Here is a 20,236-nt window from a genome sequence, read left to right as displayed (position 1 = left end):
GGAAAGAGAGAGATATTTTATATATACACACTCACCAGCCACTTTATTATTTTCAATAGCTTGTTAACACAAATCAGCCAATCATATGGCAACAGTAACTCAAATAACAACTTGTTACAACCAAGGAATGCAGAATACCATCTCTGAACGCACAACACGTTGAACCTTGAAGAAGATGGGCTACAGCAGCAGAAGACCACACCGGGTGCCAGTATACAGTATAGTGTAATGGTGTGGGGGATATATTCTTGCCAAACTTTGGGCCCCTTAGTACCAACTGAGCATTGTTTAAACGCCGCAGCCTACCTGAGTATTGTTGCTGACCATGTCCATCCCTTTATGACCACAGTGTACCATCTTCTGATGGCTACTTCCAGCAGGATAATGCACCGTGTCACAAAGCTCATATCATCTCAAACTGGTTTCCTGAACATGACAATAAGTTCACTGTACTCCAATGGCCTTCACAGCCACCAGAACTCAATCCAATAGAGCACCTTCAGGATGTGGTGGAACAGGAGATTCACATTATAGCTGACAAATCTGCAGCAACTGCATGATGCCATCATGTCAATATGGACCAAAATCTCTGAGGAAATGTTCCCAATACCTTGTTGAAAGTATGCCATGAAGAATTAAGGCAGTTCTAAAGGCAAAAGTGGGTCCAACCTTTTGCTAGCAACTACCTAATAAAGTGGCCGGTGAGTGTGCATAATTTTACATACAAAAATCAATGTTAATATTTGGTACAGTAGCCTTTGTTTGCAATTGCAGAGGTCAAACGTTTCCTGTAGTTTTTCACCAGGTTTGCACACACTGCAGCAGGGCTTTTGGCCCATTCCTCCACACAGATCTTCTCCAGATCAGCCAGGTTTCTGGGCTGTTGCTGGGAAACACAGTGTGTGATTTCCGGATTTTTAAATTTTTTTTTTTTTTTAGATGTCTCTCACAGTGGACATGCACCTAAGATGACAATGTCAGACCCCTCCATGATTTCTAAGTGGGAGAACTTGCAAAGTCGCAGGGTGTTCAAATACTTATTTTCCTCACTGTGTGTGTGTATAATATATATATATATATATATATATATATATATATATATATATATATATATATATATATATATATATATATATATATATATGAACGAAACAAAGATTGAACAATAAAAAAGCTCTCAACATTAAATCACTATCATTTACTCTCCGGTCAGTTTTTACACAGTAAAAACTATATAGTGAACAATGACCAGGTTAACGAGGGAGCCATCATGCCCACAGTGAATGTGTTGCCATGATGAAACCCAACAATGCAAACAAGGCAATGATGCAACAGCTTATCCAGAATAATAGGTCCCTTCATAACTGAAAAGGCCTCGGGCATTTCTGCTCTATCAGTCAGCAAGTGGAGGAGGAACTACAGCGCTGATGTAAAACAGTAGGGTTAAATCTGATCCTGGAGGTGAAGACTGGTCCCTTTAATAGTCACTGCTCTGCAGAAGCCCTCTGTAATTAAGCAGAGTGCTCTACGGCAGAAGTGGACACGAGCAAGCACGCTGCAGCCTTACCATCTGGTCAGCTAGCAGCAGAACAGTCTTCAGGCTGAATTTACGGGAACAGAAGTTGAAGAGGTCCTCCAGACTCGGACCCAGGAGCTCCATCACCATCACGTTGTAGTCGCCCTCAGCGCCGCACCATTTAATCGTCGGGATCCCAACTATGGAAAAGGGAAAAAAACAAAAATGTTAGGGCTGATATGTAAATGAGCTCTGTTCTGATTGGTTGCCTCATTCAAAAAGCAATCAGAGCTGAAACACAAAGTTAAAATTAAACCCAAATTGCCCTTGGAAGATATGTAATGTGGCTCTCTTGAGATTAAAGAAGCAATTAATTCAATACAGGGATGTTTTAAATAATATTTTCCACATATGAGCGACAAGGGGTGTAGATACTATGTTCTGAGGTACATGGGGACTGCAGTCCGAGTCCAGACCCAGACCTGGACCTATAACCGATAAACTCGCAGACCAATCGCATGTGGTTGTGATAGCGTAGTGGTCAACACCTTTTCCTTCTATGCTGTAGACTGGGGTTCAATCCCCACCTGGGCAAACACCCAACACTATACCAATAAGAGTCCTTGGGCAAGACTCCTAACACGGCCTTGGCCTACCTGTGTAAAAAAAAAAGATCAAATTGTAAGTCGCTCTGGATAAGCGTCAGCCAAATGCCGTAAATGTTAATGTAATGTAAACGCATGCGTTGTAAATTCCACAAGTGATGCTACTCAGCCAATCAGATCTGTGCATTACAATGAACACTGTGACTCGAGTGAGTGACGCACACGGGAGAAACAAGGTTGCCGCTGGACCATGTAAATATTTCTAAACTAGCAGGAGGACTTTAAACTGAATAAAGTGGGACGGGTGACTATTGTCACTGAGATAGAATTTGAGCGAGAGAATATGTAGTTTTGTAAATACAGAAGAAAAACAACTGACAGGAATTTCAAAGCCATAGAAGACATTTAGGGCTTAATTTGTATCCAACAGCCAATCTGGTTCGTCTTCGCAGTCAAAAAACAACAAAAACACAAATACTACTACTGTGTATTTTATCATCTGAACACAGCAGGTGCCCTTTACACTGAGTGAAACTCAGAATGGACCAACATATATACTGGAAAACTGCTTTGAAGAACAGCTCTAAATATTAATTAATATAAAAAGTAAACAGCATTTTTGCCCCACATCAGTACTGATGTAACCTCCTGCCCCACTGACCTGCACAGCCAGTCACTGGCTCACTAGCTAGACACGCATTCATTTAATTTCACAATATGAAAAACACCAAGAGCTTGTATGCAGGCTTGAGGTGGATAAACGGTTTTGCTAAAGAAAAAAAAATATTATTGGAAACACGATGGCTGAATTAAAGAAAATCATAAAATTATGACTGATCAGGCATTTGCGTTTCTGCCCAGTAGTGAGTATAAAACATGATAAAAGGGCAGCATGTACTAGAGAACTGACAGAAATCCTGCAAAAGAAAAACTACTTTAACTTATATAAAGAGTAAACAGACATAAGATGCCTGAGGCTGATTGCTTGAGCCATTGTCAGCCAACGTGTTCAATCTTCATGCTGTCAAGCTTCATGGTGAAAAATACAGCCATAAAATTTAACTGAAAAGCTATGTGAAGTTCCAACGCTCAAAGTTCTTTTTTTAAACGCTTTATCATCTTTGTTCTTTTATTTGTTTGCTTGACTGTAATTCGACAGCAAAACGGAAACTTACTGATAAATTAATCTCAGACTTATAACTGTTATAACTGATCATCAGAGATGGTGTCATTATAGACCATAAGACACCCAGAGAGTGAAGGTGACCTCCACCGTGGGTGATATTCTCCAGCTGGTGGGTGGGGGTGGGAGGCTGTTTGATTCAGTTTTAGGACAGCAGCGTGATAAAATGTCACACGGTGGTTTGCCTCGTATAAACCGCTGGCCCTCGATCAGTTCGTTCGGGCAGAAGATATAAAGCAGCAGCTATAAAGCACGACTGCAGGGCAACCTTGAAGGTGGCGCTGGGGGAGAGGATAAAGGCCTCCTCAGCAGGAGAGCAAAAACCAATCCGATCAGAGCAACACCATCGCTCCTGCTCTACACTGATTGCCCTCGCTGCCCCAGCATCCTTGTTTCAGACACTGACACACTAGCTGACACGGCACTTTCATGGGTAATTTATAGAGTTTAATATGGTCTAATTGAGTTTGTGCCACTGGATCCGTGGATGCTGTGTGAGCTTCAAGTAAACATTTCCAACACGGCAAGGCATGTTATATATACAAACTGAAAACTTTGTCCATTATTAATGCTATAACTGTGTTGTAATGTCAAAACACCACAATCAAGTCTGTTAAATTTGTAAGTTTTTTTTTTGTTTTTTTTTTTTTTTAGCAGTTCCAGTACATATCATGTCTAATCAATCAACGAAACACATGAAGTCAAGCTGACTTGACTAACTTGGTCATTAACTTCAAAGGTAGAAAGCTCTAATTAGCAAAACAAAAATCTATAATGCTCATATGATCAACAGTCACTCTGACAGACTGTAATACACTACAGGAAGTGTAGGGGGCGATATGACTTCTACTGTTTCATTTAAAAAGCCTCTGTAATGTTCATATGATCCACACAGTCATTCTGACAGACTGCAAAAGAAGTATAGTGTACAAAAAAAATGTTTCGAACAGCGGAGGCGGCAAAGAATGAGAAACTGAAGAAGACGAAATACACAGATTATTAATCTAATCTACAGATTAAATGTGTAGAAATAACCCAACACAAGTTGAAATCTTACACCAAGGACATTCAGTCTGTGACCCTTTGGAATAGTTTTAACCTCTGCCCTATAGTAACCAAAATAGACAGTTTGGGTGTCTAACGGTTTAGGTATTTGCACCCCATGTATGGACTTGTGCACAGATATTCGGGGCCACAGACGGAAGGCCCATCAGGGCAGCTGCTGACTGATCAGTGGTGCGTGTTCCCTTCCACAGCAGTGCTTCTGCAGCTCAGCATTTCAGCGCACACATCTTCCAGGTCAGCTATTTCTGAGCGCACGAAAGGGTAAATATATCTCCCAGTCTGGGTCATCCTTCATTTACGAGCCGCCCTGTTCCCCAGCACTGCCGTCTGGACTTTAATCCTGAACAGGTTTAACTGAATGAACATGCATGAATGGATACGGCTGGAGAGATTACACATTTATTAATACAATAAGATCAGTTACGTACTGTGCTTAAGGGTGGCTTCTTTCGCTGAGTGACACGCTACTGTCATGCAAAGGCAGCAGCTTTTCAATAAGGGCACAAAAAACAAGAAGAAACTCATTGATCTGAAGGCGGGAATTCAAATGCCCTCATTTTACAATGTTAGAATTAATTACGATGGGTAATACACCACGTACACACTCATTTTGGGCCAAAATATCCCAGGCCGTTTTAAAAAATGCTCATTGTATTGTTTTGAGACTCTAAACTACTGTTGACTAAATCTGAGAGACTGTGATTCACTGACTCGTTTCCTGTGCAGACTGTAATGGAATGGAAGTGAGGTCAGAGATTTACAGCCCTCAGTCGTGAGCATGAATATTGATGCTGTGCTGAATAAGGCTGGGAGCGAAAGAACAGACCCAGTTAAGGAGGAGAAATGCAGAGACTCCGCCTCTCTGCCCCCCCCAAACTCACCATCTGGACACTACTTACCATGGGATCAGAGAGAGAGAGAGAGAGAGAGAGAGAGAGAGAGAGAGAGAGAGAGAGAGAGAGAGAATAGAATGGAATAAACAGAAAGGTAGAAAATGAAAGAGTGCAATACAAAGAAAGGAAACAAAAGAAAAAAAACTGCAAAGGAAAAAGGAAATAGAAAAGGAAAGAGAGAGAACAAGAGAGAGAAGAGGGAAAGGGAGACTGAGAAAAAACAAACAAAAGAGAAAGAGATTGTGAAAGAAGCAGAACGAGAGAAAGTTGAGTGGAATAACAGAAAAGAGAGGGAAGGAAGAGAAAGGTAGATAATGAAAGAGTAATAGAGAGAAAAGAAACAAGGAAAGAAAAACTGCGAAAGAAAAAGGAAACTGACAGAAAAGGAGGAAGAGAGAATAATGGAGAGAGATAAATAGGGGACGACAATGAGAAACAATGAAAGAAACAAAGAAAGAAATAGATTGTGAGGCAGAAGTGCAAGAAGAAAAGAAAAAGAGAGGGAAGAAAGAAGAGAAAGACAGAACAAGAAAGACAAAAAAGAATCAAATAAAGTACAAGAGAAAATGAAAGAGGGCAGAGACAGAAAGGAAGGACAAAGAGAAAGACAGAGGGAAAAGGAGACCGGGAGAGAGAGAGAGGAACGAAAAGATGGTGAGAGAAAGTGACTGAGTGGCAGAAAGAGAGAAATAAAAAAAAAAAAAAAGAAGAGAGAGAAAGAGGAAAAAGAGGGAGGAAACTACAGAAAGACAGAAACAAGGAGTAAAAAGTGCAAGAGAAAAAGAAAGGGCAGAGAAACAGGGATAGAGAGACAGGGATAGGGAAACAGTGAAAGAACAAGTGGAGCAAGCAAGAGAGAGGGAGAGTGAGTCAGTGAGAGAGAGCGAGCGAGCGAGAGAGGGAGAGTGAGACAGTGAAAGAGCGAGAGTGCACAAGAGTGTGTGAGGCGGAGAGCAAGAGAGAGGAATGCGCAAGACAGAAAGCGAGAGCAAGAGCGAGAGAAAGAGAAAGAGAGAGCAAGAGAAAGAAAGCGAGTGAGCGAGAGCAGCATGAGTGCTGTGCATGTTCAGTCATGCTGCCGTCAGTGTGAGCGAACAGCGCCGAACAGAACCAACACTGCAGGGGCACACCGGGCGGCTGGCAGCGTGCCAGGCCCTTGGTGCGACTGGCATGCACTTACCCAGCTACAGTACAGACACCAGGGGCATTCAGGGGGAGGGGATGAGGGTCCTGCACTGCAAAAATCCTTCAGGACCCTCTTTCATATTCACATCTCTGATTTATGACCAGTAACGATGAAGGACTGAGAAACTGAGCTCCAGTACACGAACATCAGTCTCAATTCACTCTGAGCTCAACCACTGATTACACATCACAAACACATCAGGGCTTCACTTCCACTGGGTTTTGTTTATATCTGTACTCCTGTTTATATTTTGGTTTGTTTTCACTGTCATGGCTTTTCTGTGCTCTTGTTTCAACTATGTGTCAATCTATAAAGCTCTTCGAATCGGAACTGCTTGTACTAAAGGTGCAGCGTGTAAGATTTAGGAAAATCTATTAGCAGAAATAGAATATAGTAAAGAAAACCATCATTACTGTGTAATCACTTCTACAAATCGTTTGTTAGCTTGGAATAAGCCATTCATACCTATATAAAGAGGATAACAGGAGCCACTGTCACCATGTTTCTACAGTAACCTAGAATGAAACCAAACACTGGCTCTAGACGGTGCCTTTCACAATTTAATGTCTGAATTTGGTGGCGCTGTAGCTCTGGTTGGAAGACATAGACAGAAGAAGTATCAGTGGTTGCTGCCGGTGCTGCTAAGCATTTTGTGTTGAGAAGTTTGAGAGCCCAAATTTTGACAAATGGAGGACCAAACTTATTTAGCACAAGAAAAGGTGAGGGAGAATTCTTGGCGTCAGAGAAGAGAAAACAAGAAGCAAAACAAAATCAGGACAGACGATGGCAGAAAACCTGATGGCCACAGCAGGTTCTACTACACGCTTGGAAAGGGAGGGGTGAGGGAGGGGAATTCAGCTAGATGCCATTAAAGGCTCATTTATACACTCTTTACATATGAAAATAATTCTGTTAGTTTAAAACCATCGCTGTCCACATAGTTTCCATGCAACTATGAAAAGAGACAAAAGAGGCAGCGTTGCAGATGGCAATGATCTGTAAGGCCATCAAATAATTAGCAACATGTAAAAGGAGAATTCTCTTCAATTTTATTATCAATAAAAGAAATTAATTGTGTCTTGTTTAAACCATTCGCTACATTGACCCCATGATTTATGGTGGTCCAGCATCTGTATTCATATTCATTTTTAATGATGAGCATGAATGAGCCTTACATCTAACACATTGCACCTTTAACACCTTTAAACACTCACAGAAATAAAGGTACTAAACTGTCTCTGGGTCAGTGCCCCTCTTGTCACTGGGGCGGAACCCTCAAGGGTCCATCTCAGTACCTTTACTCAGGGAACATAACTGAACCATAATCCACTGAAAAGATATTTTCTAAGCTGTACTGACTCCACACACCCCATCTCGCCTCCAGGCTTTTATTTTACTCTTCTGTTTTAAAACGTTCGCTTATAAAAAGGTACAAATACAAATTTTACACCGAGGAAGCATTTCAATCGGTACGCCTGATGAACCGACAAATAGTGAGTTCAGAAAAAAAAATGGTTTGTTTATGCTGTGGCTTACTTGATAAACTGCTGTGTCAATATATTAAGTGACATTTTCATTTCAGTTAGTTTCACACTTTCATTTATAAGCGCTTATGCGCAAACCTAGAAAGCAAATCACAGCCATTTACACAGCTTTAAAAAAAAAAAACACCTGGAGCAAGAATACCTGGAAAGCCTTGCACTCTGCTGTATAACGCTGGCATAAGCATTTCATTAACATGAGAAGATGCAGCCATGACAGATTTTCTTCAGTAATATTAGGGTCATATTACTGTTACTCTTAACTGTCATGATGGTCAACTAGAGCACATTTAAGAAAAAAATAAATCATCATTTAACAAGGCATAATGATGATACACAGCACTTCTATTAATGAAGTGCACCTGTCAGGTCCTCTGCTATGATGCGAATTACAAAGTCCATGTTATGTAGTTCAAGAGTTACTTCAACAAAAATAACTAAAACTAACAAATAATTTCTATCGTTTGATTAAAAAAAACAGTCACGTCAATGCGTTTTATTTGCTCATTCTATTAAATAATCTGATGGAAAATCTCCATTTACATGCTCAATCAACAACTAATACGACCTAAAACGATGCACATGCTGCTTAGAGTAAACGTTACCATGACAACGAGCATCATGCGAGTCCCGTCAGAGTGAGATGAGCAGCAGTGAGCAGTGCTTGTGTTTTTAATTGCTTTAAAATTACGTCAGATTTAGGAAAACTTCTTTCACACGTCCTCATTAAAGAAGGCAGAGAGGAAGACAGTGTTCTGTGACACATGCGCTGGATGTCTGTCCCCCCACCGTCTTTTAAAGATCAGAGCATAAATTTCTTCTCCTATGTAGACCAGTCTCTACTCCGCCATGTTGAACGGTATAAACTTTCACTATGCCGCGAGGCACACGCAGAACAGACTTAAAATATCCAACAGGGATCAGATCAGATGATGTCATTTTAAACCCTTATAATAAAAGAAGCTGAACACACTTTTTTTCAACTGAAAGTCAACCAATTTTTCCACAAATCTGGGCTATAAACTGTAAACAGATGGCATCTCTTCAGTGATCTGTAAAAATTATTTTATAAAATAATACAAAGAGCGTCTAGGATTTTGGCTTTCGGCAGTAAAGTGCAATCATATAGCAATATGTGTATGGTCATAAAACATTTTCTGCTCATTTAAGGGGGGCTTTTTACAAAAAAATTAATAAAAATGTACATTTATTTCATGCAGTTACTGAAGAATTTGCCTTAGAATTTAGGAATCTAAGTTCAGATGGTCAAACCAAAATATACCCTGGAGAATAAGAGCTTAAGAAATGTGCCAAATTCATGAAAATACAAACATTTTTAATTTGGGTCATCTGATAAAATGGAAAAGAAGTTCCACACTGAAGAAGGAAAATAGTCAAAATATGAAGACCGTGATCTCAGCATCACATACTATGCTGCACTAAATCCAATAAAACAGGATTAATTATGTTCTTTATATTCAAACTTGCAGTTGTTCAGTGTTTAAGTACTGACGATACACTTAGTAAAGCATATTGTAACATCCTGATGTAAATTATCCCAATAACAATAAATAATGCAAAAAGGTGAAACTGCATTACTTCAAGACATTTTCATGGTACATGAAGTCATACTCTTTTTTCTAACATCTGTTAAGCTAGAACAAACAAAAGAGTACAAGATTTTAAAAAAGGCCATTAATAAGTCCGATTACATGTACTCACATTTAACATGCCATTAAACTCAAATAATTCTGCCCTTTTCAATCAAACAAGCAGCTGGGAAGCGTTTTTAAATACTGACAATATTCATGATAAACTCAACTGTTACATATTGTGATGCAATTTATCATGGTATGTGGCTCAAATCTGCGGTTTATCAATTTATAATAATTGCACTTATTTATAAGGACTACAAATTTTTTTAAACAAACTAATTTGATAAAAAAAAAAGTCAAAAATCAAAAGCATACTGTTAGATGGTCATCCAAGCAATAACTATACCAAATATAACCACATTAGTCCATTTAGCTGCTCAGGCACAAATATGTTAAGTGAATAACAACAGCAGCAAAAAATGAACACATTAAGCCCTGCATAGATTCTCTGCCCAGTCCATTTGATTAGAATACAGAAAGTGATGGACTGAAATTGAAGCTCACATTCTCATAAATTAAGTGGCTGTTTTATTACCAGCGACAGTGACATCAATTCACACTGACTTGATTGATAGGTTGATTCAATTGATTCATATACACATGAAACATTCGGGGGCTTTTTTGCACATTTTTGTCCCTCATGTGTCTTAATGGCCAGAAATATTAAATATAGGAGCATTTTCGCTCTGACTCTGATGACATCAATGAGAGCACTCACAGTGCTACTGCGCACTGCCTTAGTGAAGAGACAAATGCAGCATCAGCGAGTGATGAAGTGGGGGATATCCCAGCATACAGCCGACTTCAAAAGGGCCGCCTCCACTAAAGCTAATTATTCTGAATTAAACAAAGCCTCGCTCCAAGCGAGAAATCAATAATTCAATTGGCCTTAAAATGGCCTGATCCCAGACTAATCCACGAATATCAGCCCTAGGCACATCAGCGGGAAATGTAAAATAATTAATGTAACTGCTTTCTGAATTAGCTGAATCTCTGTGGCCTTGCTAAGCAACTTCTTACGTGTTTTAGATTCTGCTGCATTTTTCCTCTTCTTACACCTACAATGACGTGGCTATCTGTATAGCAAACTGTATAAATATAGCTTGTGTCAAAACAGGTGATTCCAACACCTTGTTATTTTAGCACTGCATGAGAACAGAATGGGATGTTTACCCGGAATAAATATGTTTGAGATGCTGTTTAAAAGCATTATTTGACAAATTCTATAAAGCAGAATTTAAACTTTTGGGCAGCTGATTATTATAACATATTAATCAATATTGTTTGACATTTTATTTCTACGTGATCTAATATGCTATGTTTTAACCGGCGCTTTCCTGTCTGGTTTTATTTGGCACTCTGGGTGATGGGCCGGGCCGGGCCAGGTCGGATCATTTTGAAACTTTTTTTTTCCACACTCATGTCAAGATGAGTTGGTATGGGGTTCTTTAGAAAAGACAATGGTACTACATGAACACTCAAACAACCATCTGCATGATTAAAGGGCTCTCTGCACAATGAAATGGTTCTCTGGATTGATGTAGAATGTGTTGATATGATTCAATATAGAACCTTTTTGAAAATGGTTCTGTAAAGCACCTGTAACAAAAGTGTAACAGAAGAGCCCTTTTTGGTGCTATATAGAAGCCTTTACAGAATTTTTCAATATAGAACCATACATTCTTCATCAATCTGAAGAACCCTTTCACCATGCAATGAACCCTTTAATCATGCAAAGGATTCTTTGAGTGTTCATGATCCTATATAGAAACATTTTCTTTTCTAAAAGACCCTAGAAGAACCATCTGTGGGTGTACTTTTTGACTGATGTTTTATTAGTCATTAAATTTTTTTAAATAATTGCTAAAATAAGCAATACTTTATTTATTAATAGAACAGAACTCAGAACCTTTAGCCAACTGTTTTGCACACAGAGGAATTAGACCTTTGCATTTAACCCATCCGTGCAGTGAAACACCCATATACATGCACACTAGTGAACACACACACACACACACACACACTAGGAGGGTAGCGAGCACAGTCGCCCAGAGCAGTGGGCAGCCCTATCCACGTCGCCCAGGGAGCAGTTGGAGGGTTAGGTGCCTTGCTCAAGGGCACTTCAGTCATATACTGTTGGCTGAGGGGATTAAACCAGCACCCTTCCGATCACAAGGCTAACCTCCAACTCATGTAGGCAACGTTTCACTACTAAGAGGTCATTTTTTTTGTAGCATCAAATGGTTTTATTGTCCATTGTCCACTGATAAAGGAACAGTGAGATAAACAAGTAATTTAACTCAAATATCATCCAGCCTTCCGAATCTGAGCTGACTACCATATACTATATAACATCACAGTATGACAATAGTGACCTACACACTTAGGAACTTCATCTTGACAAGTCATTTGTTTTTATAATAAATGAAACGTTTCCATTAGGATTATACATCACATTTTAACAGAACTGCACATGAATTAATGTGCAACAACAGTCAAAGTTCCCTGCGAATGCACTAGTAGAAGGTGCATGCAGAGTGTACTGTAATGTAAACGTGGATTTTACACCATTGTTCCCCTCGTAAAGTCACAGGGAAACCCGTTAAGCAGTCTGAAAGCTGCAGTGCATGCTGGGAAAGCTGGAACATACCTCCTCCTTGCATCATCTTGTAGATCTTGCTCTCAATGTGCAGCTGAGGATGCTTTGTTTTCACACATTCTAGCTTGATGGCGACTTCTTCCCCCACCGAGATGTCTGTGCCTGAAGAACAGGAAGAAGGGGGTCAGGCACACAGGAAGTCAGCTTAGTCAGAAAGGAAACACAAACAGAATAAATAAATAAATAAATAAATAAGTAAAAAGAAACCAGCTGGAAGCGGACACATAAAACAGAAAAACTGCTTTCAGCAGCGTGCTCCCTTAAATAGAACATATCTTTCTAGTCGTTCCTGTAACTTTCAGAGAGCCACTGACGCAGAAAGATATTCATAACTTAATTCACAGTTTAATAACGGACTGATCTGGGTATCCTGGCAAGATATCAATATCTGATATTCTCCATCTATGAGAGTGCCAATGGCGATATATAAACATTCATAAAAAGCAGAAACTGGGGCTACATTTAGATGGATTAGCATCACAGAGAAATATATATATATATATATCACTGCTGTGGGAAAAAAAACGTAATTTTTCAGTTTTTTCCCCCCATTTAAAACATGCACGCTGGCCTTTACATTCTGTGTAAATTCTGTGATTAATGGGCCAAAAAAAGTGACCCATAATTACTGGTTCCAAAAAGTCTTGTTCCACTGACTTACATTAAAAAAGTAAAGTATGTTTTCTCCATCACCTTTAACGCTTTAAAGGCTCTGTTCAACCTATAGGTAGAGCACATTTTGAGTCATTACACATGCCACAAAGCACCATCTCGGCCGTTTGGTAGACGTGAATAATTTAAAAACTGTGGGGTTTTAAAAAAAAGGATGGGAAAAAAAAAAAAAAAAAAAACTACCAAAACTGTTTATTATTGCCAGACATTGCACTGCTATGTCTGATCCACTTGTCCCAGCACAACACACACTAACACACCACCAGTGCTGGGAATATTCTATCACCCAACTAGTACCTGCTCTGTGAGGGTCCATGGGGGTTCTTGACCACTGAAGAACAGGGTAAAAGGGAGCTAACAAAGTATGCAGCGAAACAGATGGACTACAGTCTGTAACTGTAGAACTACAAAGTGCACCTACATAGTAAGTGGAGCTGATAAAATGGACAATGAGCATAGAAACAAGGAGGTGCTCATAAACGTTACGCCTGATTGGTATATAATTACAAACGCAATAAAATGAATAAGATGGAGATATTTTAGCGCAGTAACCCAGCACTGTCTAAACATTCTGTTCTTCCAGTGTACATGTAGAAAATCAAATATCAGTTTGAAATCGGTCAAATGAAAATATTTTGCATGTATACACAAAATCCATGATGGTCCCTAAAAGCCCTACAGCTAATTTGCTGTCTCATAGCCGTTTTACAGGTGCAGAACCTAAAATTAAAGACTAAATACTTGATAATCTCTTGGATTACTAGGCCAAACTACCAAATATAATTGTCCTCCTCCTCTGAAAGGTATTTTTTGTGTAAATGCCAAAGGTCCCTGTTACAGAAACAATGTAGTGCTAACATGTTGTATCATCTACTTTAAAACAAGTCAACGGTTGCCTTTACAAAAGCAGCCACCTCCTTCCCACCATTTGGCCCCTTTTAACATCTGAGACGGAGGCGCTGCTCAAAGAAATGCATTCGGTCTGAACCCCCTCTAAACGCAACACGACACCACTCTAACAGAGTTACAATCAAACCAAAGACCTCAAATAACAGCAGCGGCTTTCTCGGGAACTCGGCACGCAGGGTGTGCCTGAGGGACGTGATGCAGAAGGCAGGATGAATGGAGTGGGGTGGGGTCACCGGCACTCCCCTCCCCCATCATACACACACACCAACCACAGGCTCAGGCAGGCAGAACTGCAGATGACAGCACTGCTTAAGCCTTACATCAAATCCATACTGGAGACAGTAGTTTCCATTGTTTGTAACCATTGTTTCATTTAAAAAGCCTCTATAATGTTTATGATCCACAGTCATTCTGACAGACTGTAATACACCACAGGAAGAATAGGGGGCGATATGGCTTCTGTTTCATTTAAAAAGCTCTATAATGTTCATATGATGCACACAGTCATTCTGACAGACTGTAATACACCACAAGAAGTGTAGGGGGTGATGTGGCTTCTATTGCTTCATTAAAATCTATTACTGCCCTACACCCAACCTCTCTCCAGAGGTCCCCCAACAAAACACAAAAATTTCTCCAAGCCTGCCAATAAAAGTTGTTCATGAACAACAGAATCACTGTAACGAAATGCTTGCAATGTCTTGAAGGTCAGGTGTAGATAAAGCGGCATGGAGGAACGCTAGCCGAGTTTCTGCTGCACACTAACCCAAAAGAGGATAAACACAGGCAACCGAATGCTTGTGTAACAGCTGAGGAGTGAGAGCGCATCCCACTAGCCTACACCCATCAATGGGTGCGCTCACCACTTCATAAGTGGCACCGTCTAAGATATCAGGACTCGTTTGCATGGAGCTGAAGCATATAATGGGAAAAAAATTTAAACAGAGCCAGACTACACGCATGCTTTGCGACCCATAGTAACTGAATAGACCTGAACATTCCAATAACAAATTATTGACAGAAAATTATTGACAGCACAAATTTAAACTGATTAAGTGGGACTATGCTTTGTCTAATATGTCTTTCAGTTCCCTAATGCCACATTTCTTAAAAAAGCAGCACAAACCCAATGTAAATATTGCACACTAATCAGCACCTGTTCTCTACATAGAAAGTCTGTTAAGACATTACCCTCGTGTTAAAGATGTGGATGTATTTCACATTCGTTTTAACCAAGACCTCAAAGTTAGCCAATATTATTAACCAATCAGTAACAAACTAGGCTTTAATATCAAGCTCCACATAAACAGCTCAAAACGTCACACCTTATAGCATTTAACATTAAATGAACTGTGCTTTTTGAAATGTGCAAGGTGCACTAATGTACTGTACTGTTGTCTTAATGCAGCTCAATACTAACGCTGATATTCATTAGAGAAGGAGGGAAGCAGTCAGGTCAGTAGGTCATTAGCTTTAAAAAAAATTAAGGCAGACATCAGGGGTGTGGCAAACGACTACGTTCATAGTAAATTAGTCAATTATGACTGATTAAGCACTCAGATGGAGAACAAAAACTCAGTCCAGCAATAATTGTGACAAATGATTAATTGCAAAACTGTTCATCCTACACCTACCCTATAACTCAATCGTATATTCTAAAAAAGCTTTCATCTAAGGGAGGGCAGCAGATTTCCTGCATCGCTCCTGAAAGGCGCAGAAACAAAGAAACAATACAAACAAAACTTGCGGAGCAGTCCAAGAGGGCCTGCTTCATCAAGTAACAACCTAGAAGAAAAACACAAGACCTGTGGCACAATCCTTTTCAGCCTGCAAAATTATTCTAAGGCTATGTTTACAAAGCAGGTAAAAGTGGCCAGAATCTGACTGACTTACCAAATCGGATTTTTTTTTTATTTGGCTGTTCACATTGTCTTTTAATTGTGATCCATATGCAACATCAGTCTGAACAGATCAGCTCCTAAATCGACCCGCACGTGCAAAAAATCAGAGCTTCGTGAAGCGGAGGTAAACAGTCATGACGGCCAGTGAACGCCAGTTGCTCCCGGAGCTTTCAGTGTCATCTTAGCCAGCATCGCAGTAGTGCTTATGAAAATCTAGTGGTTGACAGCTGGACTCATGACCCACAGTGTGTTCGAGTTCGCCATAGAAAGGGCGCATTATTCCGTCACAACCACTACTTTGGTTCATGTCCTCAGATTCTTTAAATACTGCAGTCTTGGGCTCTGTACGGCCGTTTCATTCGAAACCTACTCAAACACGGAGCGGCTTCTAATTTTTTGGTAAAGAAACATAAGCCTAAATGTTTGAGTCTCAGCAGCGCAAAACGATGACAAATGTCGAGCTGGACTGGCGTAAAAGTCAGACTCACACTGCCGTAGATCGCATATGGATCGGATTTCAATACCACATATGAAAGCCTCTCAAATCAGATTTGAAAATGTCAGATTCAATGCGTTTTTTGCTGTTCACACTGACACAGACACTCATCTGCATCACATATAAGGAAAAAGATCGGATTTGGGCCACTTTTACCTGCTGTGTAGTCGTAGCCCAATTTTGTATTAACGTTAGTCCTTTTCACCATCAGCACCCAAAAATGTACAGCAGCACATGTGCTCCAACCTGCTTCCCCACAAAACTATAGACCAGGGTTACATAAAAAGAAGACACCTGGTGTCTATCTCAAGGTTTTGAAAACCTGCCTCCTGGGGACATTTAAAGAAATGTTAGACGCAGTATATGTAGCTCATTTTATATAAAATTATGTTTTGAATTTATAAATTATCTTTGAATACGTTCAAGTATTCCATGCCTATTTTGCTGTAGCAGTTTTTGGATATTTCAAATAAATTTTGAATGGCCAAGTTCAGGTCAATAACACACGTTAAGTAACAGTAAAACACAACCCAGCTGGGCCCACAGATCTGTTGAGATCCTTTGATATGGCCCTTTTTAGTGGCTCAGTTTGTCTGATATTCTGTTCTGAAAATAAGTGTTTTAAGGTTTTAAGTGACCTACAGTTGTGTTTTGGTGTGACGGGAGGCTAAAACAGGTCTGTGTGTGCATAAGCGTCCAAGCTCAGCTAAACTACATGGTTTAGACCAACCGTTTCATCTTCTATAGCCAGAGCTGCTTATTCTATCTGCTGAACAAAAAACACAATCAGCTGAAAAGCAGACAGTGACGACGCTGCATTTTACTTCTGATGGCAGTTTTGATAAGATTAGTATCTTGCTGTGCTGATGTTTCTGCCACAGATATTCTCCTCATCCTCACGCCTGACAGTCAACACTGCCTGCTGAGCAATTGTTACACCATCATACAGGTAATCGTGTTTTTAGACAATATTAAAAGTGTAGCATATTCAAGTTTTTATTTTGAGGTTCGTGCATAACGCAGTGCTGCAGTCTCCGCTATCCACATTTCACTCTTTCAATCACATGATGTAAACAGGAAGCGAAAGCGTTGTCAAGCCAGCTAAGCAATCATGATTCGCTGCAACAATTTTTTGATGTCAAGTTGTTGCAGCCCTAATACAGATGTGGGCGATATGGCAAAAATAAATCACAATATTTCATGATGTTTTCATGATACGTGTCATTCATCACAATGTTTCATTTATCTGAGGTTTAATAAGTTCTTCAAAATAGAAAGTCCAGCGCTACATACTATAAATACTACCTACAATGTTATGTTCAACCTACCAAAGTACAATGATTTTTATTGAAATGTTTCACAAGCTGCACTGCTCTAAAATCTAAACAGCGCTAATTATGCTCTTTTTAATAAAACATTAGTACTGACGATATCCATGATATGCTCAGAAAAGCATACTGATACATAATTTATCACAATAAAGCATCACACTGGCCACTAGATGACTAATGTTGCGACTGCAATCGAAATTGTGATGCAATTAACTAATTAATTAATTAAGTAATTAAGATTCAGGCTTAATTTATTTTGGCCAAGAAAACCAGAAAGTCTACCTCCTCTGGCTTGAGGCTTGACCCTTGAACGTACCGTGCCAAACAGCCAGTAAGTTGTGGTTGTGATGTCACAACACATGGATGTTTGGCTGCCTCTGATTGGTTCAACTCATCTAGAATTTAGAATTAGAATTTGGAACCATTTGCCAACTGTGTTTTGCACACTGTGGAATTAGACCTCTGCATTTAACCCATCTGTGCAGTGAAACACCCACATGCATGCACACTAGTGAACACACACACACACTAGGGAACACACTTAAAGACCCGTTAAGCATGAAAATGGGTCTGAGTGTTCATGGTGTTATCTTGAATCACTTATTCTTAACTAAAGTCTTAACTAATGAACTCTCTTTAAGAAACTTGAACAATATTTTTAAAAGTGTAGGCTAAATTTTAAAAAATGCAGCTCTTGCCATTTGAAGTCTTAAATTGTGATTCTGATATAAAAACAATTACTTTCAGCCCCATTGCCCACTCCTACTCAAAACTGTCTGTTGTCCATGTAATAGGATCCATCATTGTATCATATGCTGCTGACAAAACCTAGCCCTAGACATCAGTACTGCAAAGGCCAATATGATAACACAATTAAGGCAGCACAGTGTGCTGCCTTAGATGCCCTAATATTTCAAGCACAAAACAAAGAACAAAACACTAGTAATAAACTCATTACCCAATCAGCAGATCCTGAGCCCCCCATTCCAAAAGGAGCTGGCAGAAGACCTCCAGTATTTACAACATTTGGAAGCCACAGCAGCCCATTTCCATCTAAATTGAAAAGTCCATTGTTGGAGGCAGGGTAAGAGATGAGGGTAAAAGCCTCTTCCGTCACACATGAGTGACGGCTGAACCCCGCTGGCCTTTTTTAGCCTCGCATTAAGACGACAAGGAGACGGAGACGACACCCAAGCCTAGAGCTGCTAAAATTCAATGAGAGCTCCAGAACAGCTCGGAGAAACGACAACAAAGACAACAAGAATTGAGCAGCACTTTATTCTTTATACTCTACTTACAACATTGAGAGTTTATGTACATAAACAGCCTTAATTAATTTCTATCTGACCATTTTTCATCCTGTCTTTATCCCTGACAATTAAAACAGGCTGTTAGTGTTCCTGAGCCTTTAAGACAGACAATAAATGAGTTCCCAAAAACTGTTTGGACAGGAGTGCTTCCTGGATGCAAATCTAGTTATTTTGCTTAGTATAAAAATATAAAACACCAAATAATCTAGAAAACGCCAAAGCACTCTTCTTAAACAATTAAAAAGCCTTTATTTAGTCAAATGTTAATTCATTATCAAAGTATCATGTACCTTTTAAAAACTATGACATCTTTAGACAACATGACGATCCCTTTGTCAGGGAGTCCAACAAAAGCTTGTTTCAAAATGTTTTTAAAATGTGCTTTGGAGCTTTTTGATGCAAATAAGTTATGTTACGACTAGCTGCCTTGCAGCAAGACTGCTTCAAAAGCATCCAGTCTAAAACACTCCTTATAATTTTAGTGAGTGGGTGGGGCTAAAATGCTTTCGGCTGAATAGGTGGATATGTAAATGTAATTTTTGGTTTCCACATAGGGAAAAAACCAAGAAAATAAATTTTTCATGATACGGACCCTTTAAGTTGTTGCAGGTACTCCTTAGTCGTAGGTGGGAAATTACATAAGTAGCGATCAAAGGGGTGCAATAAAGACGTTAGCTGCGATTGCCCTACCAGTGCTGCTGGTAGGTGCGCCACCGCACACGTCACATCAGATATTACACAGCTCGTTATCATAATGAACAGGAGCAAGTCTAGACAAGAGCTCAGTCTTATCACCTCAGACAAAGTCCGCGCTCTGGGGCCAGCACAGCACCAGCATAGAAACATCCTCCTTCATGTTTTCGGCCTTTAAAAACATGCTTGCCAAAACTGGAATTACCTGAAATGATTTCTCTGAGTGTGATGATGCAGCAGGACTGAAGAAGCACTAGAGTGGAAAAGGCTCACAATTAAAGGGCAAATATCATGGATAAATCCAAACTTTCATTCTTTTTGAAGTCCGAGATACCACAAACATCACCAAAGCTTCATATTCACTAATCCACTCCCAAAATGACCTAGACATGGAAATTAGGCAACAAAAACAGCCTTTTTTTAATTCGTCATGGTTGTGATGCCACATTTGGGACACACAAACATTGTGCACAAAAGAGCATAAGAGGGAATAAATAAAACATAAGACAGGCCCTTCACTTTCCATACTTTCACAGCACTCGAACACATTTTTACCTTGGTTCTAGATACATATCAAAGCTGCAGGTTTAAAAATTAGCTGCTATCTTAAGTGAAATTCAG

At 39.7% G+C, this 20,236-nt stretch overlaps 1 protein-coding gene across 2 annotated transcripts in view; it reads right to left on the bottom strand.

Annotated features, from left to right (window-relative positions):
- Positions 1–20,236, bottom strand: part of csnk1da (casein kinase 1, delta a) — a 50,942-nt gene that overhangs the window by 16,915 nt on the left and 13,791 nt on the right. For both annotated transcript variants that reach the window (XM_037544803.1, XM_037544802.1), the window contains exons 2-3: positions 12,295–12,405; positions 1,568–1,716 (exon numbers count right to left, since the gene is read on the bottom strand). In XM_037544803.1, the coding sequence (XP_037400700.1) occupies positions 1,568–1,716; positions 12,295–12,405 (260 nt within the window). The remainder of the gene's footprint in view (positions 1–1,567; positions 1,717–12,294; positions 12,406–20,236) is intronic.

This window comes from Pygocentrus nattereri, chromosome 14, assembly GCF_015220715.1.
Source record: "Pygocentrus nattereri isolate fPygNat1 chromosome 14, fPygNat1.pri, whole genome shotgun sequence".
Lineage (NCBI taxonomy): Eukaryota > Metazoa > Chordata > Actinopteri > Characiformes > Serrasalmidae > Pygocentrus > Pygocentrus nattereri.
This window is presented reverse-complemented; position numbering and strand designations above follow the sequence as displayed.